Raw genomic sequence first — 27,952 nt, forward strand, 5'->3', positions numbered from 1 at the left:
CTTTTGCCCTCATCATATGTAACAGCCCTTCGCTTGAGCCCAGGAGTTCGAGATCTGTCTGGGCAACATGGCAAAACCTTGCCTCTACAAAAAATCGAAATTTAGGCCGGGCGCGGTGGCTCAAGCCTGTAATCCCAGCACTTTGGGAGGCCGAGACAGGCGGATCACAAGGTCAGGAGATCGAGACCATCCTGGCTAACATGGTGAAACCCCGTCTCTACTAAAAATACAAAAAAACTAGCCGGGCGAGGTGGCGGGCGCCTGTAGTCCCAGCTACTCGGGAGGCTGAAGCAGGAGAATGGCGTAAACCCGGGAGGCGGAGCTTGCAGTGAGCTGAGATCCGGCCACTGCACTCCAGCCTGGGCGACAGAGCGAGACTCCGTCTCAAAAAAAAAAAAATCGGAATTTAGCCAGCCCTGTGGTCCCAGCTACTCCGGGAGCTGAGGTGGAAGGATCGCTTGAGCCTGGGAGTTGGAGGCTACAGTGAGCCATGACTGCATCACTGCATTCCAGCCTGGGTGTGGTGCTCCAGACAGCAAAACCCTGCCCCACAAAAATAAATACATTAAAAAGAAGTAACAGAAGTAACAGCCCCTCCTGGACTTGTTTTATTTTTTGAGATGGAGTCTCACTCTGTCACCCAGGCTGGAGTGCAGTGGTGTGATCTCGGCTCACTGCAACCTCTGCCTCCCCGGTTCAAGCAATTCTCCTGCCTCAGCCTCCCAAGTAGCTGGCACTACAGGCACACGCAACCACGTCTGGCTTTTTTTTTTTTTTTTTGTATTTTTAGTAGAAACAGGGTTTCACCATGTTGGCCAGGCTGGTCTCGAGCTCCTGACCTCAGGTGATCCCCCACCTTGGTCTCCCAAAGTGCTGGGATTACAGGCGTGAGCCACTGTGCCTGGCCCCCTCCTGGACTTTTAGGATGTGACTTCCTTCCCATCCAGTCTGTCTGTCTGAGCACTACCCACCCAGCTAGACTGACTTGGTAACTGGATCTAAGGAGGAAGCGATATTGCTGTTTTCAAGGTCGGTGGGCCAGAGGCCTGGGCTAAGGCACTCAGACAAGCCCCTGCCCTGCCCACCTGGTCACCACCATTCACGGTGATCATTCATCTGTGGCAAGAGGTGGGCAGCAGAGGAAGCTGAGTTAGATACCCGACATGTAACTTTTTGGAGGTTTTTACAGAAGCAGATAGAGTGGCCAGTGGCATCAAAGAAACGGAATGAGAACTTGAGCCCAGGCACCCAGAGCAGGTGTTTTCTGAGCCCTCAGCTCCCTCTACAGGCCTTTCCTGACCATGGCCAGCCCGTTTGGGGAGTCACGTCTCAGCCCTGGCTTGGGTACAGCAGGGAGGGCTCTGGAGGCCCCTGCTGAGCAGGGTTGATTCTAACACTATTCCTCTGTGTCCTAGTATTGTCTTTTCTCTTTTCTCTGTAAATCATGTTCTCTTTTGCCGCAAGCAAATTCCTGAATTTTTGCTGCCTTCTAGAAGCTCCAGTGAGGGTCTTTACCAGAGACATACCCAGAGATTTGCTGTAATGTCCTTAGGGGAGTCCAGAATTCACTTACAGAGGCTATCTCTGCCGAGTGGCTTTCCCTGGAGCAGCCCAGAGCTCTCTTTCAATCCTAAGGGGATGTTTGTCTCGCTAATTTCCATCAAGAAATCTGTTTTCTTGGACAGGCACAGTGGCTCATGCCTGCAATCCCAGCACTTTGGGAGGCTGAGGTGGAAGTCAGGAGTTCGAGACCAGCCTGACCAACATGGTGAAAACCCATCTCTACTAAAAACACAAAAAAATTAGCCAAGCATGGTGACAGGTGCCTGTAATCCCAGCAGCTTGGAATTGAGAGGCAGGAGAATTGCTTGAACCCTGGAGGCAGTGGTTGCAGTGAGTCAAAATCACACCCCTGCACTCCAGCCTGGGCAACACAGTGAAACTCCATTTCAAAAAAAAAAGAAACAGAAATCCATTTTCACAGGAAACCAAAAATCAGCATTTTGGACTCAGTCTGCTAAATGATTATTCCTTTCCTGATACAGATTTTGGTTTTGAGAGTCAAACAGGGATCAGCAGCACAATGTGACTTCGGTTTTGATCCAGAACCATTTTACTAAGCTCAGAAAAGCATGCTTTGTCGAGTTCCAATGGATTCCAAGGGAAACCACTTATCACAGGTAAAGCTGTACTTTCTCTCGCCAAGCCCCTGGAGGTAGCATCTCCACTTCCCATTCTTTGCCAATGGCTCCTGTGACTGAACAGAGCAGCTTTTTCTGAAATAAGACAAAAGCGTTTGTGGAAGAGCCACAGAATAAAAATAGAGATACAAGTGCTTACTTTCAATTCTTTTCTTTTAAATGTAAATAATTGCTCCATGATCCATGCCGCCACTTACCCCAACTGAATACCAAAACAGCCGAATCCTTTGGAATCCTTTTTTTTTTTTTTTTCCAGAGACAGTGTCCTGCTGTTTCCCAGGCTAGAGTGGCAGTGGTGCCATCCCAGCTCACTGAAGCCTCAAACTCCTGGGCTCAAGGGATCCTCCCGCCTCAGCCTCCTGAGTAGTGGGGACTACAGGCACGCACCACCACATAAGCTCTAGGCGAAAGAATGAGGCTCCTTCTCAAAAAACAAAACAAAACAAAAAGCTGAATCTCAATCTTAAAACCTTCACCTTCAGGGAGGAATGTTTGTTTGAGACCGAGTTCACTCTTGTTGCCCAGGCTGGAGTGCAATGGCGTGGTCTTGGCTCACCGCAACCTCCACCTCCCGGATTTAAGCGATTCTCCTGCATCAGCCTCCCAAGTACCTGGTATTACAGGTGCGCATCACCAAGCCTGGCTAATTTTTGTATTTTTATTAGAGAGCGGGTTTCACCATGTTGGCCAGGTTGGTCTCGAACTCCTGACCTCAGGTGATCTGCCCGCCTCGGCCTCCCAAAGTGCTGGGATTACAGGTGGGAGTCACTGTGCCCGGCCTGAGGAATCATATTTGGATTACTCATCTCTCCGGCCACTTTAACTTACAAAAAACTAAACTAAGAAGTAAATAAGCCAGAATCCCTCCCCGCTCACCCACTTTGGTCTCCCCAAGAACAGGAGGATTATAAGAAAGGAGCTGGGGGGACAGTGGGGTCTTCAGGGGTTCCCTGAGACGCCTCTTCCTGCCCTTGTTCCAGCCTTGGAATCGGAAGGAGGGAACCTGTGTCTGAAGTGATTGACAGGTGGGGGCAGGAGTGTGGATTCTGGCCTGTGCTTGACACTCAAACCCAAGCTACAGCAAGGGTTAGCAGCCCACAGAGGGCGAGGCCAGGAGGCGCAGGGAGGCTGCTGTCCCTAAGCAGCTGTGCTGGGCTGTGCCCACCCCTGGTGACCACCACGCAACCTCAGGGGAACCTTCAACCCGGTGAATGGCAGCTGGTTCCTCTGTTGAGCAAACTTTCCAAGGAAAGCTGGGCTCTCCAGAGAATCTCAACACCCGGACCATGATGTCTCAACACCATGATGTCTGGATGGGGACACATCTCTGGGGCCCCCGACAGCTTATTTAATCACACGGAAGACAGGTGCACAGGTGTGGATCCCTCAAATTGTAAACAGTGCTGTGCAGTGCTGTGTGGCCCTCAGGACACCAAGGTCCACTGGGTGGAGGCCCCGTGGCTGCAGTCATGGACCACTGGTTTCCCTGAATCTCACTGCTACCCTTATGCAGATGAACGCCCACCCCAGTGCGCCAGGACACTGGTACAGGTGGAACTTGCTGCCTGAGGATCCAGGAGGTAGAAGAAGCTGAGTTGGCGGCTGCTCTCCCAGTGGAGCCGAGAGCATCAATACCCGGGGCTTCCGGTGCAGCAGACATGCACTTCTGCCCCTGCAGCAGGGATGCACAGAAGCGCCCACCCCCAGGAAGGCGGCACCTATGCACAGAACTAGAAAGGACAAAAGCTCAGGTGCTTGGAAGTTCCCCTGGGGTCCCTTGGAATTCCTGAGACTCTCCTGGCTTGGAGGGCGTGGGCGCCTTGGGAGTGCCGGCCGGGCTCTTGGTGGGAGGCTGAGAAGAGCAGCACCAGCAACAGAGAGAGAAGAGCCGGGTTCGGACGGCGCGGGTGCAGAGGACGAACATGATGCAGTTGGCACCTCCCTGAAACGTGTTCCCGATACCCTGTCAGGAGAAAAGGAGCTGTGAGCATGGGGCTGGAGTTGGTCTCAGAAACACATGTTCTCTTAATTCTTCCAATTAAGAGAAATGGCTAGGCTGGGCACGGTGGCTCACGCCTGTAATCCCAGCCCTTTGGGAGGCCGAGGCAGGCAGATCACTTGAGGTCAGGAGTTGAAGACCAGCCTGGCCAACATGGTGAAACCCTGTCTCTACTGAAAATACAAAAATTAGCTGGGCGTGGTGGTGTGCACCTGTAGTCCCAGCAACAAGGAGGCTGACACAGGAGAATCGCTTGAACCCAGGAGGTGGAAATTGCAGTGAGCCGAGATCCCACCACCATACTCCAACCTGGGTGATAGAGCCAGACTCTGTCCCTGAGCCCCCCCTAAAAAAGAGAAATGGCTGAGAAACACACACACACACACACACACATGCACACACATGCACACACATGGGGTGGCTGGGAAGTGCTGTGTACCCCAGCACCTCCCCCCATCCTCCCTGCCATGGCTGATCTGGGATGACCTTGGCAGTGGGCCTCCAGCAGGGCTCCAGATCTTCTGGGCTGGGAAGGACCCAGGAGCAGTCAACTCTCCTGGGGCTACTCCTAGGCCACTGGTGAGCACCTCCCCACCCCAGACCACACTGATCCCACTCTGTCTCCTCTCTTCAAGGTCCTGTCTCGGGCAGAGAGGAAGGCACAGCACAGTGGGGCCAAGTTCCCTCCCTGCAGCTGTGCCTTGGCCGACACTGGGGTGCAGCCACTGTGCTGCGGGAAGGAATCAGGCTGTGCCTCCTCTGGGGGCCGGGATGACAACAAGGGCCAGGGAGGGCAGACCTACATGCAGAACGACCAGCACCGGCGTCTGCACCGCGGGGGAGTCACAGAGGGTCAGCACGAACCGCACAGTGCTCCAGACCCGGAGGCAGATGAAGATGAGCGGGATGAGCACCAGCTTCTTGTCCGCCACGGAGCAGCGGCGCGGCAGGCGGTGCTCCTCGGAGAGGATGGGCCGGTACTCAGAGAGCGCCATGTGCTGTGTGGGGACAGCGAAGGCAGACCTGAGCGGATGGGCACCCTCCCGTCACATCCACCCGGGGTGCCCAGGTCTTCCCAGGGACCTGAACTAGCTCAGGGAGGTAGGGGAGATGGGCGGTGGAGCCCGGATCCTTTTCCTGACCCCTGACTGCTAGATCCTCCGCCCAGTCCCCATCTCCATGTGGAGGTCTCAAAGTCATCTGAAACAGCTCAGGTCCAAGACAGAAGACAGATCTTGACCCCTGAGGCCAATGCTCCCTTCCTGGTGTCAGCTCATGGAAACAACAGCTTTCCAGCTGCCTAGGCCAAAGCCTTGGGGCTCTGCTTTGAGCCCTTTCTTTGTCCCACAGCCCACATCCGACCCCAGCAAGTCCTGTGGCCCTCTTTGTTTGTTTAAAATAGATACACGGTCTCACTATATTGCCCAGGCTGATCTCAAACTCCTGAACTCAAGCAATCCTCCTGCCTCAGCCTCGCAAAGTGCTGGGATTACAGGTATGAGCCGCCACCGTGCCGACTTCTAACTTCAAAACAGATCCAGACTCTGGGTACTTCTGCCACCTTCTGCCACTGCCCCGTGTCCAGGCTGTGTCACCGCTTCTCTGGATGGGCTCCCTCCTCCGCCCTGTCACCCCGTCCTGCTCCCCACTGCGGTCCATTCTCAGCACAGAAGCAGCAGGGCTGCTTGAAAACCGGTCTGCTCCAGCGAGTCCTCCACTCGGAGCTCTTCAGTGCTCCCCACTCCACACGCTCCTTATGGTCACAGCGAGGTCAACCCTTATGGTCACAGCGAGGTCAACCCTGCAGCCACATCGACCTCCTTGTTATACTGCAGACGCACAGCACCCACACCCCAGGGCTCCGCACTGGCTGCTCCCTTGCTCTGGAATGCCCATCTCCATCTGTCCCTGGGGCTCCCCCCTTGCCCACTTCAAGACTTTGCTTAAGCAGCACCTTCTGGATAAGGCCTGATGCCCCTATTTAAACTGCACAGAGGCCGGACATGAAGGCTCATGCCTGGAATCCCAGCACTTTGGGAGGCCGAGGCGGGCAAATTGCTTGAAGTCAGGAGTTCGAGACCAGCCTGGCCAACATGGTGAAACCCCATCTGTACTAAAAATACAAAAATTAGCTGGGCCTGGTGGCACATGCCTGTAATCCCAGCTACTTGGGAGGCTGAGGCAGGAGAATCGCTTGAACCTGGAAGATGGAGGTTCAGTGAGCCGAGATCGTGCCACTGTGCTCCAGCCTGGGCAACAGCAAAACTCCAGCTCAAAAATAAATAAGAAAATAAATAAATAAATAAATAAATAACTACACAGGCACTTCCTAGATAGTCCCATCCTCACGTTCCGCTCTTTATTTTAGTCTGTTTCCCATAGTTTGTCTCACCCTCAGTCCCAGGACATCATTCATCCTTGTTCCTCCGGCTTACTGCTTATCATCGTCCTCCCCTCCAGAATGCAAGCCCCTTCCCTGCACAGGGAGGGCCTGCTGTGCCCCCCGCCCACCCACCTCTCCAGGAGGAGAACAAAAACGTGATCTTGAGCCAGTCTTGGCTTTCCTCCTCCTAGAGAATGTCTTTCATGAGAGGAAGGAGGAGATTCCTTCCAGATCAAAGCTGAATTTGTAAAAATAGATGAAACTACTCATAATGAAGATGTGCTTTTTTTGGCCGGGAGTGGTGGCTCATGCCTGAAATCACAGCACTTTTGGAGGTCAAGACAGGAGGATCGCTTGAGCCCAGAAATTTGAGAGTAACCTGGGCAGCAGAGTGAGACACTGTCTCTACAAAAAATTTAAAAATTAGCTGGGCATTGACCAGGAGCAGTGGCTCATGCCTGTAGTCCCAGCACTTTGCGAGGCTGAGGTGGGCAGATCACTTGAGGCCAGGTGTTCAAGACCAGCCTGGCCAACATGGTGAAACCCCGTCTCTACTAAAAATACAAAACTAGGCTAGGCACGGTGGCTCACGCCTGTAATCCCAGCACTTTGGGAGGCCAAGGTAGGTGGATCACTTGAGGCCAGGAGTTCAAGACCAGGCTAGCCAAAATGGTGAAACCTGTCTCTACTAAAAATACAAAAAAATTAGCCAGGCATGGTGGCGCATGCTTGTGGTTCCAGCTACTTGGGAGGCTGAGGCATGAGAATTGCTTGAACCCGGGAGGCAGAGGTTACAGTGAGCTGAGATTTGCCACTACACTCCAACTTGGGCAACAGAGCAAGACTCTGCCTTAAAAACAAAAACAGAATTAGCCAGGTGTGGTGGCACACATCTGTAGTCCCAGCTACTCGGGAGGCTGAGGTGGAAGAACAGCTTGAATCCAGAGGTGGAGGTTGCAGTGAGCCAAGATCGTGCCACTGCACTGCAGCCTGGAAACACAGTGAGACCCTGCCTCGAAAACAAAAAATGCATTTTTGAGCTGGTCCTGTGCCTGGGACGCTGAAGGCCCAGGGGAGGGGAAGTGCCCAAGGTTTTCTGCCAGCACCTGGTGTCCTGTGGAGTCACTGGTGCATCGTGGCATCTCTGAGCCCCCAAGCTTCTGCAACTCACCTGCTCAGAGCCTTCCTCCTCCTCCTCCTCCTCCTATGGCTTTTAGCAGCAGCCCAGTGAGCTGGACTTCCTGCTGCACCCCTCCGAAACAAGTACGGGAGCTACAGGGTGGGACTGCTGCACGAACTGCCCACTAGCTTGGCTGCAGTCTGCTCCTAGCGGTGCCTGTCCCAGCTCACCGACTCTTGGCTCTTTCCTAGCTAGAGGCAACTAGCACATTCTCAGCTCCCTGCCCACTGCTACCCCGTTTTTCTGAAACACTTGCTGATTTGGAAAAGAGGACCCATTGTCACCCGCAGGGGTCAGCCTCAGCCCCGCAGGCTTCCTGCCCTGCCAAAGGAAAGGCAGAAAGAAAGACACACAAAGGGCATCTGTAGAGGAGAGTCCTGGGCAGGGCCTGGCGGAACGCCTGGGAGCCTTCATCGGGGTCCCGGAAACTTCCCAGGGCAGTGGAAAAGAAGAGGAGGTGAGAAGGGCATCCATCACCCAGGCAGGAGACCAACAGTTAATAAAAGGCTATAAGAAGACAAAAGAGGATTTCTTTTTTTTTTTTTTTTTTGAGACAGGAATCACTCTGCCACCCAGGCTGGAATACAGTGAACTCCCAGGCTCAAGCGATCCTCCTGCCTCACTGTCTCAGCCTCTCAAGTAGCCAGGACTATAGGCATGCACCAGCACACCAGCTATTTTTTTTTTTTTTTTTTTTGAGATGGAGTCTTGCTCTGTCGCCCAGGCTGGCGTACGATGATACAATCTCGGCTCACTGCAATCTCTGCCTGTTGGATTCAAGTGATTCTCCTGCCTCAGCCTCCTGAGTAGCTGGGATTACAGGCACCTGCCACCATGCCTGGCTAACTTTTATATTTTTATCATAGACGGGGTTTCACCACGTTGGCCAGGCTGGTCTCGAACTCCTGACCTCAGGTGATCCACCCACCTCGGCCTCCCAAAGTGCTGGGATTATAGGTGTGAGCCACTGCGCCCAGCCTTAATTTTAATTTTAATTTTTTTTTTTGAGGTGGAGTCTCACTCTGTCACTCAGGCTGGAGTACAAAGGCGCAATCTCGGCTCACTGCAACCTCCATCTCTTGGGTTCAAGCGATTCTCCCACTTCAGTCTCCTGAGTAGCTGGGACTACAGGCGTGTGCCACTATATCCAGCTAATTTTTGTATTTTTGGTAGAGATGAGGTTTCACTATGTTGGCCACGCTGGTCTGGAACTCCTGACCTCACGTGATCCACCCACCTCGGCCCCAAAAAGTGTTGGGATCATGGGCATGAGCCACCGTGCCCAGTCCAAAAAGGATTTCAGACCAATTGGGAAGTCCCACAGCCATCTCCAGCAAGGAGTCCAACTGAGGCAGAAGAAGGGTCTAGGGCGGGTGAGAACTGGTTAAATTTCCAAGTAAAAAGAAGAGAAAACTAGAGGTCTTGATGCGAGAAGACACAATGGGAGTGGAGGGCGGGGATTAGGTGTCCAGATGGCCACAGCTGCAAGGTGCATCCTGGCTCAGAAATGGCTGCTGGGTGGACAGAATGGCCTACAAGATGGGTACACACTCTCCTACAATTTCAGCCCTGAAAACTCAGAGGGCAAAAAGAAACACAGGAACTCACACCAGCAAGCCTGCAGGATGAGCCCGGAAGTCTGAATTTAGAGCATTTCCTCTGGACCTATCTTACTGCCCCAGCCACTCCTCACATTGAATCTTTGCCTGTAGTTACTTGCACTTCTGCCTCACTCCGGGAGGGCGAGATCCATGTCCGAGTCCTCAAGATAAACCCCCATGCTATACACAGTTTGGTGCTAGTAGATGCTCAGTAAAAACATACTGAATGAGGCTGGGCACGGTGGCTCACACCTGTAATCCCAGCACTTTGGGAGGCTGAGGCAGGCAGATCACTTGAGGTCAAGAGTTCGAGACCAGCCTGGCCAACATGGTGAAACCCCGTCTCTACTAAAAGTACAAAAATTAGCTGGGCATGGTGGCACGTGCCTATAATCCCAGCTACTCGGGAGACTGAGGCAGGAGAATCACTTGAACCTGGGAGGCAGAGGTTGCAGTGAGCCAAGATGGTGCCACTGTACTCCAACCTGGGCGACAGAGCAAGACCCTGTCAAAAAATAAATAAACAAAACTAAAGTAACATACGGTATGAGTGGTCGAGTGGATCAATGAATGGGTTAATCTGTGGCCTTTTGCAGGCGTTTGCTTGTGGCCAAGAGGAAGCCCCTAGTTCACATATGCAGACTGGGAGGCAGGAACAAGGAGGAACTGGGCCAAGGTGTCAGAGGAAAGCCATGCTTTCCCAGGCTCTCCAGCCAGCCCAGCCTACTGATTTCTGAATTCTGGAAAACTCTGCCATTTAGGATATAATAAATCACTAAGCAAAGTTAGGTGAGTTATTTGCATCATTGATTGTGAAATTCCACAGTCCTCCCTTCCCTGGGGCAGCCCGGTCCTGGGTCCATCCTCCCCTTTTAGCTAAATTTCTCAAGTTTAAGCAGCCACTACAGGCCGTCCACCAGGGGGCAGGAGAGGGCTGTGACCGAGGACACGGCAGCCCTGTCCGCAGGAGCCCTGCGCCCCGGCAGGCCCTTAATCAGCTAAGCCTCCCTTTCCTTATCTACAAAGGAGCAAAAGGACTCGGCTCCTAATGGGGCAGCGGGAACCGATGCACGATCCGTGTAATACAGCGTGTTGCATGGTATCTGGTGCACAGTAAGTGCCTGGTCCCCTCCGGCCCATCACTGGTTCTGTCCCCAGAGACGCAGCCTGTCCCCTCGGGTGGTCAAACTCAATGCCAGGCCTTGCACCTGGGCATAGAGGCCATGAGGAGGGCCCTGAGTTCTGAGGGCAGCGCCTACCGCTCTGTTGATGTGCTTCCGGACCAGGAGGTACAGCAAGGGCAGCAATATGTATGCCAGCATCTCCCACAGCTTCCCCGTCAGCAGCATCCACAGGACGTGGTCCTTGGCCTCTAAGTCAATCCAGCACCAGCCCACAGACACGTCCGAGGCATCGTAGCCAATCTTCTTCAGGGCGACGGCTGCCACAGTGATGACCAGCGGGATCCCCCAGCTGAGGAAGGAGGAGAGAAAGAGGCATTGGGGTCAGGCCATGGCTCCCAGCAATGTCAGCCCTCACAAAATGACAAAGGACGCCCTTCAGAAAGGGAATGGTGCTCTCCGGAGCCCGGATGGCACAGTAGCCCTGGAAAATAAGGGATAGGTGTTGCCCCAGGAGTCTGGCTCTACTTTAGAATTCTTCAGGGACTGGCATTAGAATGGAGTGATGTGGGACAGCCAGCTCCCAGCGTGTGCCCAGCTGCTTTTTCATACACGTGTGTACAGAGTTCGAGACCAGGCTGGCCAACATGGTGAAACCCTGTCTCTACTAAAATTAGCTGAGTGTGGTGGTGCACGCCTGTAATCTCAGCTACTTGGGAGGCTGAGGCAGGAGAATCTTTTGAACCCAGGAGGTAGAGGTTGCAGTAAGCTGAGATTGTGCCATTGTGCTCCAGCCTGGGTGACAGAGCAAGACTCCATCTCAAAAAAAGAAAAAAGTTTTGTATACATGTGTGTACAGAGCACATGGCCAGGCAGGTGTGTGTGTGTTTGCTGCTGTCATGACTGCTGTGAGTCACGTCCTGCTGTCCCAGGGTTCAGGCCCGTGGTGCAGACACTGGTGCTGCGTGGGGCCTGTCTGGTTTCTGTTCTGGGAAGCCTTGGGCACCAGCGTGTGAACACCTGTCCATGCTTGTGCAAATGTGCCACAAACCATCAGCACCCCTTGGTCAGCCCTTGGGTCTAGAGGTGCACACGTCAGGGGCTTAGGGTTGCCTGGGCGGGGAATTCCAGGGTTCTGCTTACCTTCGGCCGGCTCTAGGAGGGGGAACGTGAGCTTTGAGCAGCACGTCCCTTCGGCCTTGAGGACTTCTTACGCAATGGCAGGGAATGGAACCTGGCAAGGGTCAACGGGGACCTCTGAAAGCATAAAGCTCAGGTAGGGGCCCCTCCAAGGGCAGTGTTGGGCTCAGTTATCTTTTTTCTTTTTTTGAGATAGAGTCTCGCTCTGTCACCCAGGCTGGAGTGCAATGGCACAATCTCAGTTCACTGCAACCTCCACCTCCTGGGTTCAAGCGATTCTCCTGCCTCAGCCTCCCAAGTAGCTGAGATTACAGGCGTGCACCACCACGCCCAGCTAATTTTTGTATTTCTAGTAGAGACAGGGATTCACCATGTTGGCCAGCCTGGTCTCGAACTCCTGACCTTAGGTGATCCACCTGCCTCAGCCTCCCAAAGTGCTGGGATTATAGGCGTGAGCCACCATGTCCGGCCCAGGCGCAGTTTTCTAGAGTGCTCTCCCACAGCCAGCCACACAGCCAGGGGTAGGCCCCTTCCCTGTAGTCCCTGAACCAGACTGTTCCTTACACAGCAATGGAGCACACAAAGGCTACAGGGTTCCTGAGAGAGGCAGCCAGTGGGGTGGTTAAGAGCTTGGATTTCAGTGTAGTGGGCTGGATCCAAGTCCCAGCTCTGCCCCTGCTCGGGAAAGTTATTTAGCCTCAACACGCCAGGTTCTCTGCAAAGTGTGGATGACCACAGTGACTGCAGGGTGTCATTGTAGGGTCGTTACGAGAATAAACAAATACATGTGTGTACAGAGCACATGGCCAGGCAGGTATGTGAGTGTTTGCTGCTGTCATGACTGTTGTCACGTTCTGCTGTCCCAGGGTTCAGGCCTGTGGTGCAGACACTGGTGCTGCGTTGGGCCCGTCTGGTTTGTCCGAGGAAGAAGACACAGTACCCCTGTCCTAAGTCAGGTGCCTGGAGGGCAAAGCCTTAGGTAAACAGGAATGATACTATGATAACTATGAGATCAAAATTCAACGTGAATCTGAGGCCAGAATGAGGCCAGGAGAATTGTGCTTCAAGGGGTTCTCCCAAATGCTGCAGGGCTGGCAGAGGAGGCAGGGCAGGGACGAAGATGACAGGGAAAAGTCAGTTCCCTGGGACTGGGAAGGCCTCATGCAGGATGCTTCCAGAACAGAGGGGCTCTGGCCAACCATCCCCTCTGCAGCGCTCTCCAGTCCCCACTGGCCTCTGTAGGGAGGGGCAGGAGTGCTGATGGCAGAGTCACGTCACCCTCAGTGGCCTCGGTGGCAGGAGGCAGCGTGTCCTGTTGGCAGTCACAGAGACACTGGAGCAAAAAGACCACAAAAGGCCAGGCACGGTAGCTCACGCCTGTAATCCCAACACTTTGGGAGGCCAAGGTGGGCGGAACACTTGGGGTCAGGGGTTTGAGACCAGCCTGCCCAACATAGTGAAACCCCGTCTCCACTAAAAGTACAAAAATTAGCTGGGCGTGGTGGCGCGTGCCTGTAATCCCAGCTACTTGGGAGCCTGGGGCAGAAGAATCACTTGAACCTGCGAGGCAGAGGTTGTGAGCCGAGATCACGCCACTGCACTCCGGCCTGGGCGACAGAGCAAGACCCATCTCAAAAAAAAAACAAAAACAAAAACAAAAACAAAAACCAATTAAAAAAACCCCACCCATAAAAGGTAAGAAAGGGTTATTTTAAAACTCATGACGGGCGGGACGAGGTGGCTCATGACTGAATCCCAGGACTCTGGGAGGCTGAGACAGGTGGACCACCTGAGGTCAGGAGTTCGAGACCAGCCTGGCCAACATGGTGAAACTCGTCTCTACCAAAAATACAAAAATTAGCCGGGTGTGGTAGTGCATCCCTGTAATCCCAGCTTAGTGGGAGGCTGAGGCACGAGAATCCCTTGAATCCAGGAGGTGGAGGTTGCAGTGAGCTGAGATTGTGCCACTGCACTCCAGCCTGGATGACGAAGTGAGACTCTGTCTCAAAAAAAAAAAAAGCAAGTGGCCTTTAAAGTGCCACCAAGCCAATCCTCCAGTCATAATGTGCTATTTCTCATTACTTTACAGTTGCAGGATTCCGCTAAGGAATTCTGGGAAGGGGGTGAGCACTGTATGTAGGAACAGTCTCCCTGGAGGGGGCTGGGGTCACTCAAATAGGGGATTCCCCTCTGAGTTGGGCCTGGGAGGGTCACAGTCGGCACATCACTCCTTTGGGCTCCCTCTACATCCCCGACAAGCCTTATGGGAAACCGGGGGACCACACAGACCCACACTCTGTAACTTTAGGGTTGCAGTACTAAAGCTACACAGCGGTACATTTCTTCTGTGATACTGAGTTTGTGCTGGGAAATAACCAAAGGGAAGGTCAAATAGGCAGTGGGTTTTGAAAGGGTTAAGAATGTGGGTTTAAATTAGCTGGGCGTGGTAGTGCACACCTGTAATCCCAGCTACTCAGGAGGCTGAGGCAAGAGAATCATTTGAACCCGGGAGGCAGGGGTTGCAGTGAGCTGAGATTGTGCCACTGCACTCCAGCCTGGGTGACAGAGCGCAACTCCGTCTAAAAAAAAAAAAAAAGAGGCCGGGCGCGGTGGCTCAAGCCTGTAATCCCAGCACTTTGGGAGGCCGAGTCGGGCGGATCACGAGGTCAGGAGATCGAGACCATCCTGGCTAACACGGTGAAACCCCGTCTCTACTAAAAAATACAAAAAACTAGCCGGGCGAGGTGGTGGGCGCCTGTAGTCCCAGCTACTCGGGAGGCTGAGGCAAGAGAATGGCGTAAACCCGGGAGGCGGAGCTTGCAGTGAGCTGAGATCCGGCCACTGCACTCCAGCCCGGGCGACAGAGCGAGACTCCGTCTCAAAAAAAAAAAAAAAGAATATAAGAATGTGGGCCTGATCAACAGGGAGGGGTTGTTTGAACACACAGGAGGAGCAGCTGTGTGAGGGCCAGAAGCTGCCGGGGCGGGAGTGGTATTTAAGTGAGAGGAGGTAAGAGGTAGAATCAGGGAGCCGGTGGGAATGAAGAGAGTGGAATGGTCCAATGATCCTGCAAAGCAGGCTGGGCCAGACTGACTCATGTACAGGCATGGACAATGGTGTGTTGGGAACATTTCACAGCTGGCTCTCCAGAAAAACAAAGACGTATGCAGGTGTGCATGTATGCATGTTTACACAAACACATAGAAATGTATAAATTTCACCCGCAGGATGTGAAGCATACAATTTATAAATAATAATAATACTCCTTCTTTATCGTCCATTCCATGCAGCCAACTGATTCTCACAGAATGCTTTTGTTGATTTCAGCCAAACCCTGGATTTTGCCAACCTGTGGATGCAATCAGCAAATGAGAGAGCTCCGTGGCATGAAGTTAATTGATGCTTTCATTTCCCTTAACAAGATGAAAATGAAATAAGGAAGAAATAGAAAACAGAACATACGTTGTCACCAACTAGTGACATGAGCAACTTCTTGGTTGAATCAGGTACGAGTTTTCTTCCCTCCACACTGGGAGAGTGTTTCCTCAATTTTTTTCTGCTTCATGATCCTGTCTCTTCTCATCTCTTCTTTCCATACTGGCTTTTCTGCCTGCCCCAACACAGCTGCCATGTCTTCTTAAGCTCAGAGATGAGTAACACTTAAGTTTAATCTATACCTTTAACGTCTTCTCCATTACTTTTTTAAGTCTAGATCAGGGGTCCAGCAAACTATGGCTCTCAGGCCAAATCTGGCCCACTGTTTGTTTTTTTTAGATAAAGTTTTATTGCAACACAGCCACACTCAGTCATTTACAGATTGTCTACCGCTGTTTTCAGGCAGAGTTGAGCAGTTACAACTGAGGCTGCATGGCCCAAAAAGCTGAAAACACTTACTTTACAGGAAAACTTTGCTGACCTCTGCTCTACACAATCAACAAAGCAATAAATCAAGCCATCAAGCCTTGATTTGTAGTCTTTGCCAACTTCCATGTGTAAATACTTCCACCATGGCCAATTTCCAGCCACCAACACGTGTAGTTGGAAACAGATGCACGCAGCACACCATTAAATAGTATTTTCACCATACAGATTTAATAGATGCAACAACCTCAAGTGTGTAAAGAGTAAAATAGCTATCACATGATGAGCTTTGAATATTTATGGCTTTTTAAATTTTTATTTTATTATTCCCAGCACTTTGGGAGGCCTAGGCGGGCGGATCACGAGGTCAGGAGTTCAAGACCACCCTGACCAACATGGTGAAACCCCGTCTCTACTGAAAATCCAAAAAATTATCTGGGCATAGTGGCGCATGCCTGTAATCCCAGCTACTCAGGAGGCTAAGGTAGGAGAATCAATTGAACCAGGGAGGTGGAGGTTGCAGTGAGCCGAGATTGTGCCACTGCACTCCAGCCTGGGTGACAGAGCGAGACTCCATCTCGGAAAAAAAAACCACCATTATTATTTTAGAGACAGAGACAGGGTCTTGCTCTGTTGCCCAGACTGGAGTGCAGTAGCACAATCATGGCTCACTGCAGCCTCCAAATCTCGGGCTCAAGTAATCCTCTCACCTCAACCTCCAGAGTAGGGGGTACTACAGACACATGCCACCATGCCTGGCTTATTTTTTGCTTTTTGTAGAGACAAAGTCTTGCTTTATTGCCCAGGCTGGTCTTAAACTCCTGGCTTCAAGTGATCTTCTCACCCTGGCCTTTCAAAGTGCTGGGATTACAGACATGAGCCGCCATGCCCAGTCTATTATTTTTTAAGATGGGATCTCACTATGTTTTCTCAAGTGATCCTCCTGTCTCAGCCTCCCAAGGAGCTACGACTACGGACAGGAGCCCCAGGCCCAGCTTTGTTTTTAATATAATCTAGTTTTTAGTACTGGTCGTATCTAACAATCAGCTCACAAAACTCCCTAAAATGTAACAATCGTGTCTCTCAAACTGGCTCCACGACACCACCAGACGTAGGATGAAAACGATAAGGAGCTGACAGTGCTCTGGGTTCCTGACTACAGGGTAAGGAGAAAGTTGGTGTTTCTGGAACTCTCAGAAGGATAAACAGAGCAGTTCTCCAGCCAGGGGGCCATTCCGAGCTGCAGGTAGTCTAAATCTGATAGGTGCTCCACAAACACATGTGTGGCATAAATCCTGCTTTCTAGAAATGCGTATTGCAGTTCTGACATGTAGGCACGCACGGTGGCTCATGCCTGCAATCCCAGCACTTTGGGAGACCGAGGTGGGCAGGTCACCTGAAGTCAGAAGTTTGAGACCAGCCTGGCCAACATGACGAAACCCCACCTCTACTAAAAACACAAAAAATTAGCCAGCTGTAGTGGCGGGCACCTGTAATCCCAGCTACTGGAGAAGCTGAGGCAGGAGAATCACTTGAACCTGGGAAGTGGAGGTTGCAGTAAGCCGAGATCGTGCTTGCAGTAAGCCAAGATTGGTTTTTTTGAGACGGAGTCCCACTCCAGCCTGGGTGACAGAGTGGGACTCCGTCTCAAAAAAACAAAAAAACAACAAAAAAAACCCACCGTACTGACATGTAACACCTAACAGTTTTTCCCTCCTTCATAAGGGAAGCCACCACCCCCAAAAAATAAAGCCAGAACAAGTAACACAGGGCTTAATAACTGCACACATGAAAAAGACCAAGGGATTTAGTTGATTACAACCTAGAAATTCATGTGGTTGGAGGGGTCGTCCTGCTGCTCAGATGTGGGTGGCTCAGAACAGCCAATGGCTGCTGCTGTCTGCCTGTGAGTGGCCATATGCAGCCCACATTCTAAACCTGAGACTGGCAGGCTGGCACCAGTGCCAGGGCACCTCAGGAGCATGTGAAGAGACGCTGGGCCTTGAGCTATCCTCAAATGGTTAAAAAGTCTTGAAGAGGACCTGGTGGTGGAGAAGTGGTTAGATGCCGGAGGAATGGGCGGGGTCCTGCCCAATCCTAAACCCGGGGGCTGAATAGGCAGCTTCCACCGAGAGAAGGTGAGTGCCCATGTTTAGGGGGTGCCATGACAGGTGCTGGGTGGGGGTGCAAGGTGGGGATGTGGGTTAGAACAGGTGACCAATAAGGCCCCTCCTCTCTCAACCTGTGACTCTCAGGCTGGGAGGAGGCCAGGCTGAGCCTGCCTGGATGGAGGAAGGTAACTCTGTAACTTGAGTGTAACTCTGATGTGGCAGGGGCACCACAAGCTTCTCCCAGAGGTGTCCAGGCCCCAGCTCCAACTTGTATTTGCCTAGAAACAAAAGCCAGACTCCAAGTCGGCTTCCTCCCTACTCAGAGGCTGTTAAGGGTTCAACTGCGTCCCCTACAAATTTCATCTGTTGAAGTCCTAATCCCAAGAACCTCAGAATGTGAGTGTATTTGAGAGACGGGGTCTTTCAAGAGGTGATTAAGTTAAAATGCAGTCAACAGAGTGGAACCTAACCTAATGTGACTCTGCTGTCATAACTTATAAGAGGAAAGGCCAGGCATGGTGGCTCACACCCATAATCCCAGCACTCTGGGAGACCAAAGGATCGCCCGAGCCCAGGAGTTTGAGACCAGCCTGGGCAACAAAGTGAGACCCTGTCTCTACAAAAAAAAACATAGAAATTAGCCGGGTGTGGTGGCACACACCTGAAGTCCCAGCTACTCAGGAGGCTGAGGCGGGAGAACTGCTTGAACCCAGGAGGTTGAGGCTATAGTGAGCTGTGACTGTGCCACTGCACTCTAGACTGGATGAGAGTGAGACCCTGTCTTTTCTTTTCTTTTTTTTTTTTTTTTTTTTAGATGGAATGTCACTCTGTCTCCAGGCTGGAGTGCAGTGGCGTGGTCTCAGCTCACTGCAACCTCCGCCTCCCAGGTTCAGGCGATTCTCCTGCCTCAGCCTCCCAAATAGCTGGGATCACAGGCACCCACCATTATAGCCGGCTAATTTTTGTATTTTTAGTAGAGACAGGGTTTCACCATGTTGGCCAGACTGTTCTTGTACTCCTGACCTCAGGTGATCCGCCCGCCTCAGCCTCCCAAAGTGCTGGGATTACAGACGTGAGCCACAATGCCCGGCCATGACCGTCTTAAAACAAAAAAACAAACAACAGCAACAAAAACAAGAAGTGATGAGCACACAGATCTTTACAGAGGGAAGACCAATGGAAGACCCAAGGAGAAGATGGCCATATACATGCCAAGGAGAGAGGCCTCAGAGAGAACCAGTCCTGCCCTCACCTGGACCTTGCACTTCAGCCTCCAAAACTGTGAGAAAATAAATTTCTGTTGTCTAAGCCCCCAGGCTGTGGTACTTTGTTAGGGAAGCCTGAGTAAACACTGCAGAGGTTTTCTACAGACTAGACAGAAGAGACACGTGTCCCGGCAGCGGGTACCATCCCAGCTCCTAGGGCCCCCAGTCTTACAGGTCACGGATGACTTGGAAACTCCCTACCCCCACAATGCCCAGATTGGCAAAGCTGGGCCAGGACCCTCCACCAGCTCATGGAGGAGAAACCGACAAAAAGCCATTCATACTTGTCAGGAGCTTAGCCCTTTTTGGAACTCGACACCTTTTGTTTTTAAATGTCCTCCAGAGAAAGGAAGTGGAAGTACTGCCGGGGATTAGCCAAGCAGTGAAAAAACCACCTGCGAGACCTGAATTCCCCGCCGGCCTAGTGTCAGTCAGACCAGGCCACTTGTCCCCAGGACAGCAATGCTCTCGGCTTCCCTGCCTTTCAGAGCGGGTCCTTGGGAGTTCCCAGCCCTGCCCAACTGGGGATCTTCAGTTGCGTGGTTCTGGAACCTGTCCCCACCAGAGTCAGGGTGGGGACACCTGCAGACAGGGAGACACATTTCCACTTCACACACAAATGCACAGTTATACTGAAAAGCGGCCCACTGGTTTTCAAAGACCCTTAGAACGCCATCCCCGCTGCCCGGAAGGAGTCAGAGGTTAGACTGAAGCGGGCTCAAAGCAGGGTCTGCTCAATCACCAGCTCCAACCCTGGGATTCCTGTACCTTTTCCCCACCTCAAACCTCATCCTTCCTACAGATCTCTGGGGGCTGGCACCTGCTGGGGGAAAACAAGCAGGCCTCTTCTCTGGGCCAAACACACCATGCCTGGTGTAGGTACCATGAGGCCTGGGGATGTTAACATAACTCAGAAAATGCTTTGAGAACCAAACTCTTGTGCAACAATATGCCAGTTTAAAAACCTCAGGACACAGCAGGGCTGGGGGAAGCCCAGCCGTAGGGAGTGAGGCCTGGTGAGAGGCTGCCTGGAGGAGGTTTCTTCCCTGAGAATAATGGACACTTATTGTCCAGCTCCAGGGGCAGAGGGTCAGGGACTTGGGAGAAGTTCAGGGAGTCAGCCACTGGGCCAGGCCACCACAAGGTCACCCTGCAGAAGGGGAGAGGAATGTCCAAAGGAACTCTCAGATACACACTCATGCCCTAGTGCTACTGTCTGTAGCCCTCAGCTCAGGGATGGGCAGCTCGGCTGAAGGTCAAGGGGCAGCCTGAGCTCTCACACCTCCTGCCAAGTTGCTGGTGCTCAGGCCCCTGCCATGGGCTTCCTGCTGCACACAGGGCAGCACTGCCACCTTCACCAGTCACCTCAGAAAACTTATGGGGAATAACGAAACCAGTTCAATGATTGTTATTTTGGATATATACATGGATGTGGCCACTGCATCCATCCCTCATTCAGATGCCACTGCCTGGGGAGATGGGCCAGCTCTGCCACTGGCTCGTCCTTGCAGTGCCACGGTGAGCTCATTTCAAATTAGAGAACTCAGGCCGGGTGTAGTGGCTTACACCTATAATCCCAGCACTTTGGGAGGCCGAGGCGGGTGGATCACGTGAGGTCAGGAGTTCGAGACCAGCCTGGCCAACATGGTGAAATCCCGTCCTTACTAAAAATACAAAAATTAGCCGGGTGTGATGGTGCACGCCTGTGATCCCAGCTACTTGGGAGGCTGAGGCAGAAGAATCACTTGAACCTGGGAGGTAGAGGCTGTCGTGAGTAGAGATCACACCACTGCACTCCAGTCTGGGCGACAGAGTGAGACTCTGTCTCAAAAAAAAAAAAAAAAAAAAAAAAAGGTGTGGTGGCTCATACCTGTAATCCCAGCACTTTGGGAGGCCGAGGAAAGTGGATCATTTGAGGTCAGGAGTTCGAGACCAGCCTGGCCAACATGGTGAAACCCCATCTCTACTAAAAATACAAAAAAATTAGACAGACATGGTGGTGTGTGCCTGTATTCCCAGCTAGTTGGGTGGCTGAGGCAGGAGAATGGCTTGAACCTGGGAAGTGGAGGTTGCAGTGAGCCGAGATCGTGCCACTTCACTCCAGCCTGGGTGACAGAGCGAGACTCCATCTCAAAACAAACAAAAAACAAATTAGAGAACTCCGAGAACCTTCCAGCTCCAGGCCCAGGTTTCCCCTTTTTGCTACATTGGGACTTCCCGCTCCCCCCAGAGCAGGGTTTTTATAGTAAACATGGGGGTCACAGACTCTTGCTTCCTCTGTAACCCTAAGCAAACTCCAAAGGGTGGATGAACATGTGTGTGAGAGGCACAGGGGCTGGACCCTGCTGGAGTCATACCCACACCCACCTTTAGCTTGGCGGGGCCAGAAGAAACTCAGAGACGCCCGAGGAAAACCCGGTCGGCCAGGACCCTTCCTTCTGACCCCCAAATGAGCTGCCCCGACCCTTTAGCTGCCCCCCCATGCTCACAGGTCACACAGCTGATGCCTGGCACCATAGAGGTCCTGGTGGAGCGGGTGGTCACCTCGCCCCTGCTGACCCCGATCTGGCATCACGCAGGCACCCACCACCGTGCGGGGAGGAAGGGCTGCGCCGCTCTTGGAAAGGAGGTCCCCTTATATGGGAGGCGGAGAAATGACCCCTCCCAGCAGCTCCGGCCTCCCTCAGGTGGGCGTGGTAAACACACAGCCACTCAGGCACACCGCATGAAAGTCAAAGATGGGACGTCTGTGGCAGCCGCCTCACCAGCCAAGACACAGTAGAAAGGGACTTCTCAAACACAGGGACTTCCCCTGAACACTGAGTATCTCACACAACCTTAAAAAAGCAACTGCCGGCCAGGCACAGTGGCTCACACCTGTAATCCCAGCACTCTGGGAGGCCAAGGCAGGCGGATCACAAGGTCAGGAGATCAAGACCATCCTGGCTAACACGTTGAAACCCCATCTCTACTAAAAATGCGAAAAAAAAGAAAAATTAGCCGGGCGTGGTGGCGGGCGCCTGTAGTCCCACCTACTCGGGAGGCTGAGGCAGGAGAACGGCAGGAACCCAGGCGGCAGAGCTTGCAATGAGCCGAGACTGTGCCACTGCACTCCAGCCTGGGCAACAGGGTGAGACTCTGTCTCAAAAAAAAAAAAAAAAAAAAAAAAAAGCAACTGCCGCCAAAAAATTCAAAATGCTGTCAGAATCAATGGACACAAAACCCTTGGGTGAAAGCTGGAGATGTGACAGGCTGTTTCGAGCCACCAACGCCTCTCAGCAAGACACTTCTTAACTACAAAAGGAAAACTAGTAACTTGCAGTGCAGGAACTTGGCAGATAACGCCTGAGCCCGGTGATCAGAGTTAACATCACCAGTAAGGGAATACGTCCAAGTTGCTGGCCACCAGGTAGAAAGCAACGAGAAAAACATGTTTCTGGGATATCCTGCCAAAAATGCAGAACCTGAACCCGTTATGAGGAAGTACCAGACAAACCTGAACCGAGAGGCATTCTATAAAATAACGGGCCTGTACTCTTCAAAAATGTCAGCATCATAGAACACCAAGAAAGGCGGGAGAAGTGTTTCAGATGTAAGGAAAATAAACATATATTAAAATTAAGTCAACATACAAGCCAAGATTTTCCTTTGCTATCACGGACACTGTTAGTTCATGGACAAAAATCTCAACAAAGGCCGGCCACAGTGGCTCACGCCTGTCATCCCAGCACTTTGGGAGGCTGACATGGGCGGATCACTTGAGGTCAGGAGTTTGAGATCAGCCTGGGCAACATGGTGAAACCCCATCTCTACTAAACATACCGAATTAGCCAGGCATGGTGGCGCATGCCTGTAGTCCCAGCTACCTGGAAGGCTGAGGCAGGAGAATCACTTGAACGTGGGAGGTGGAGGTTGCAGTGAGCCGAGAGATCGCGCCATTGTACTCCAGCCTGGGCAACAAGAGTGAAACTCTGTCTCGGGTGGGAAAAAAAAAACAAAAACAAAAACATATACACACACACACACACACACACACACACATATCAATAAAGTCCACCAATCAGGTAACAGTATTGTTCAGTATTAATTTCCTGCTTGGGTAGATGCCTGCGGTTCAGTAAGAGATTGTGCTTGTCTTCTGGAAATACATACTGAAGTATTGAGTATGTCACTCTTATTTTATGTTTAAATTTTTTCTCTCTCTCCTTTTTTTGTAGAGGCAGGGTCTCAGTATACTGGCCAGGCTGGTCTCCTGGCCTCAAGTGATCTTCCCACCTTGGGCTCCCAAAATGCTGGGATTAAACCACTGCACCCAGGCCCTGTCACTTACTCTTAAATGGTTTCAGAAAAAAGTAACTGGAGAGGATAAAGCTGATATGGTAACATTTAGGAAATCTGGAAAGCTAAAAATAATTTTTTAATTTTTTTGAGATAGGGTCTTGCTCTGTCGCCCAGGCTGGAGTACAGTGGCGCAATCTCAGCTCACTGCAACCTCTGCCTCCTGGGCTCAAGCGATCCTCTCATCTCAGCCTCCTGAGGAGCTGGGACTACAGCCGCACACTACCACGCTCCGCTAATCTTTTAAATTTTTTGTAGAGACAGGATTTCGCCATGTTGCCCAGGCTGGTCTCAAATTCCTGGGCTCAAGTAATCCGTCCACCTTGGCCTCCCAAACTGCTGGGACTATTGGCGTGAGCCACCGCGCCCAGCCTAAAAATAAATTATTGTTGAAATTGTATTTCAGTTTTTAAAAACTGTTACAGCCAAAAGACAACACAGACTCCTAAAAGGAGTCTTGGGCTGGGTCAGAAGTAGATTCTAACCCCGAGCCTCTCCCTTACTAGCTATGTAGCTCTGGGCCATCACATCTGCAACGAGGGTAATCGCCCCACCCATCCATTCTGTTGGGTTACTTTTTTTTTTCTTTTTCTTTCTCTTTTTTTTTTTTTTTTTTTTTTTTGAGACGGAGTCTCGCTGTGTCACCCAGGCTGGAGCGCAGTGGCCCGATCTCGGCTCACTGCAAGCTCCGCCTCCCGGGTTCACGCCATTCTCCTGCCTCAGCCTCCGAGTAGCTGGGACTACAGGCGCCCGCCACCTCGCCTGGCTAGTTTTTTTTTTTTTTGTATTTTTAGTAGAGACGGGGTTTCACCATGTTAGCCAGGATAGTCTCGATCTCCCGACCTCGTGATCCACCCGCCTCGGCCTCCCAAAGTGCTGGGATTACAGGCTTGAGCCACTGCGCCCGGCCTCTTTTTCTTTTCTTTTTTTTTTTTTTTTTGAGACAGGGTCTCACTCTGTCACTCCAACTGGAGTGCAGTGGTGGTCTCGGCTCACTGAAGCCTCAACTTCCTGGGCTCAAGTGATCCTCCTGCCTCAGCCTCCCAAAGTGCTGGGATTACAGGTGTGAGCTACCACCTCTGGCCCTGTTGGGTTATTGGTGATTAGTGGGCTAATGAATGGAACAGCACTCTGCAAACATCAGGGGCTAGACACAGCTCATGCTGAAATATGGTTTCCTGAGGATGAGGTCTAAACTGCCTCCTCTCTCTGGAAAGGGGGCCACGGTAGGTATAATGATGGGGCCCCAGGCGGCCACGCAGGTGCTCTCCTAGGAACTTGTGCGTGTGCAGGATTCTCTCTAACCTCCTGCCTTTATGTGACTGTAATCAGTTTTAGCGATGGTTTCTGTCACTTCGCATTGTATCATATCATTAAAAAAAAAGACTTACAGAATTCAAAACCAGTATCTAAGAGCTGCATACCATTTCAGAAGGGGAGGGTAGACTCTTAACTTCCTGTTCCCCCACTGCTGGACATTGAGGTTACTTCCAAATTCTCACCATGATAAGTGCCTCACAAGCAGCTTTGTACATAAAGCTTTGTACGTATTTTAGATTATCTCCTTAGACTAGGCTCTGGTAAATAGGATTACTGGATCAAGGGGTATGAACCGAATACTTTCTACAAAGACTATTTCAATTCACACCATCAATAATACTGTAGAAAAATGCCAGTGAAACTGGCATTTATCATGTTTGTATTCTGCCTTACTTTTTTTTGATATGGAGACTTGCTCTACCACCCAGGCTGGAGTGCAGTGGCACGACTGTGGCTCACTGCAACCTCCACTTCCCAGGTTCAAGCGACTCTCCTGCCTCAGCTTCCTGAGTAGTTGGGACTACAGGCATGCATCACCATGCCTGGCTAATTTTTGCAATTTTAGTAGAGATGGGGTTTCCCCATGCTGGCCAGGCTGGTCTCAAACTCCTAACCTCAAATGATCCGCCCACTTTGGTCTCCCAAAGTGCTGGGATGTACAGGCATGAGCCACCACGCCCAGCCCTGCCTTACTATTTTTTTCCTCCTAATTAAATGAGGAAATGGTACCTTATTGTTATAACTTACACTGCTTTGAATATTAATGGTATATGATATATATTTATCAACTGCTGTTACTATTTTGCTTGAGTATGTCTTTTGTCCATTTTTCAGGATATTTGTGGGTTTAAAAAAATTGAATTCCTAAACGCACATTAGAATAGGGATATCAACTTTTGTGTTGTCATATTTTAAAATACTTTCCAAAACTGAAAGCTTTGAAGAGGACTGAATTCCAGCAGTATGAAATGGTTAAAAAGTGGATAATCACGTATCTATGCCTGAAGGTGGTATTTCTCACATCAATAGATCCTGCAAACAATAAACTAATATTCCAAAGAAATTTTACTGGAAATACATTGGAGAGTCCTTAGTAAGGTCATTGGCAATACAGTCTAGGAAGATCTAGGTCAACAGATGAACCTGTTAGACAGGTTTAACCAATTCCCTTAGACTAGTCTGAATGCTGAGAACTCCAGAGAATAAATTGTCAAACTCCCTCTCTAGCTTGGATACAGGTAATTTTATTTTCTTTTAAGAGGCAGGCAGGTCACATTCAACAGACAAGATGAATAAGTTGCTTTTCTTTTCTTTTTTCTTTCTTTTTTTTTTTCTTTCTTGTTTGAGACAGGGTGTTGCTCTGTCTGCAGTCATAGCTCACCATAGCCTTGACCTCCCAGGTTCAAGCGACCCCCACAGGGTCCCTAATGAGAACCAAACAGAAAAACCCCCAACTCAGGTTTGTTGGGCAATCCTTCTTTTCCACAGAAGCTGGACCAGGTTCTGTTATCGTTTAAAAAATATACTATGTTGAATATTTTTAAAGACAAGAAGGGAAAGAGAACAGGTTCTTGCAAAGATAGGTACAGCCTCGACTCCTTTCAAGTACACGCGATCTCCCGAGTACTCGCTGCCCACACCTAGCCAAGTCATCACGGGACCCAGACAGTGTCAGACGGGATGCTGCCGGGAAAGCAAGGCGGGGCCCTGTTCCGTGGGGCCCTGCAGCATTTGAGCCACAGTTTGAATGATGTGTTGCAAAGAGTTTTTACTTGCACAGCTGAGAAGCAGGTCACTTCGTTTCTCAAGAACCAGCTGGCCTCAGTGCACAACTGAAGGTCAAGCGACTCTTACAGCCCTGTAGCCTCACCGTGTGACACCCAGGTGACCTGTCTCTGCCAAAGTGCTGACTGTGCTCGCAGTCCTTGGAAGGCACTTAAGTTTTTAATAGAAAGGACCTATAATTAGGGCAGTATCTGGTGCTCTGATCTGGGAGTAGGAGAAAAGGAAAACAGCCCCTAGGATTCCTGCCCACAGTTCAGCACAGGACGCCAGGAGATTTTCAAAACCTGACATTCCCCAGAGATTTTCAAAACCTGACATTCTTCAGCGAGGCTTATGTGAAAGATGCTTGAACCGCAGAGTAAGGTCTCGGCTCTTCCCCACTCTCAGAGAGCCTCCAGGAGGACTCCGAGACTCCCAGACCAGCCCTCCGCCCCCGACCTCAATCTCAGAATAACTGAACTCTGGAAAGTCAAGATCACCAAGAACAGAAATACAAGAGGCTGGGGCCTGAGTTTAGAAACGACCAAAGACAGAATAAAAAGGACAGTCCTTTGTAAACTGTACAGCAGACACAGGGCAGCTTGGGAGTGGCGGAGTGCACCAAGCTCACTGTGGCTTAGGGTGGGGTGGTGGGGTGTGACTAGGAGTTGCCGGCTCTCCAGCCCGGGACAGTTACCCAACTCGTCTCCCAGCCTGTTTCCCCATGGGCAGCCGAGACGGCCAGGACATAGTGAAGCAGGTCACAAGGGGCTCAGAGTGTCCTCCCCTGCCCCGTCCAAGGAAACAGGGCCCGGCTCTGGGGGCGAACTCTGACCCCAGTACCCCAAGTGGCTGTGCCCTGGGGCAGGCACAGAGGAGCTCCCTCGGGAGCGAATCTCGGGTAGTTCTGGCCTCCTCCCGCTGGCCCAGGGCTGCCCCGGGGGCGCCAGCAGGCACTGCTCGCTGTGGGTAGGGGGGTGCAAACTAGACGCGGCCTCTGGGAGGGCAAGACCGGGAGGGGTCGGCCTGTGTCGGGGGCTACTGGAAAAGCAGCGCCACCGCCACCCACCTGACGACATGGAAGGCCCAAAGCAGGCGGTCTGTGCGGGGCCCGCGCGAGGCGCGGACGATGCTGAGATACAGGTAGAACGCAATGGCTACGGTCCAGAAGAAGGAGCTGGTGTTGGCGAAGGTGGACAGCGCGCCCTGCAGCACGCAGTCCCACGACGGGCCCGCGAAGTCCTGCAGCACTCCGTAGAAGTAGGAGGCGGCCGAGAGCAGGTCGGCCAGCGACAGGAAGAGCAGCAGGCGCCGTGCCCGGCTGCGCAGGTCGGGCCACAGGGCGTGCGTGGCCACCAGCAGGCCCGAGCCGAGCGCGGAGAGCGCGCACGACAGCAGCACCACGGTGCGCTCCGACGGCACCAGCTCGGTGGGCGGCGCGGCCTGCGGCATGGCGTGGGGGACCAAGAGCCAGAGCGCCGCGAGGGCAGAAGCCGGGCCGCGCGTGCGGCCACCGCCGCCGCCGTCTGGGCAGCTAGACGCCCGAGGCTCGCGTCTAGGCGCCCGCCCCACCCGCGTCCGGCCGCTCCCCGCCCATCTGGGCTCTGGGTCCTGAGCCCCGCCCACGCCCAGGGCCTCGCCCCTATATCCCGGTCTGAGCCCCGCCCA

At 52.0% G+C, this 27,952-nt stretch overlaps 1 protein-coding gene across 2 annotated transcripts; it reads right to left on the bottom strand.

Moving 5' to 3' along the window:
- Positions 1-1,180: 1,180 nt before the first annotated feature.
- Positions 1,181-27,873, bottom strand: GPR157 (G protein-coupled receptor 157). 2 transcript variants are annotated; one of them, XM_050788823.1, is made up of 4 exons: positions 27,354-27,873; positions 10,624-10,837; positions 5,004-5,198; positions 1,181-4,164 (listed from the first exon to the last, which is right to left on the bottom strand). In XM_050788823.1, exons 1-4 carry the CDS (start codon positions 27,734-27,736, stop codon positions 3,949-3,951), a joined length of 1,008 nt encoding a protein of 335 aa, XP_050644780.1. In that variant the 5' UTR covers positions 27,737-27,873; the 3' UTR covers positions 1,181-3,948. The 2 variants fall into 2 exon arrangements, with proteins under 2 accessions (XP_050644780.1, XP_050644783.1); XM_050788826.1 differs by lacking the exon at positions 5,004-5,198 and having other exon boundaries at positions 3,727-4,164; positions 27,354-27,828.
- Between the last annotated feature and the right edge of the window lie 79 nt (positions 27,874-27,952).

Source organism: Macaca thibetana, chromosome 1 (assembly GCF_024542745.1).
Source record: "Macaca thibetana thibetana isolate TM-01 chromosome 1, ASM2454274v1, whole genome shotgun sequence".
Taxonomy (NCBI): domain Eukaryota; kingdom Metazoa; phylum Chordata; class Mammalia; order Primates; family Cercopithecidae; genus Macaca; species Macaca thibetana.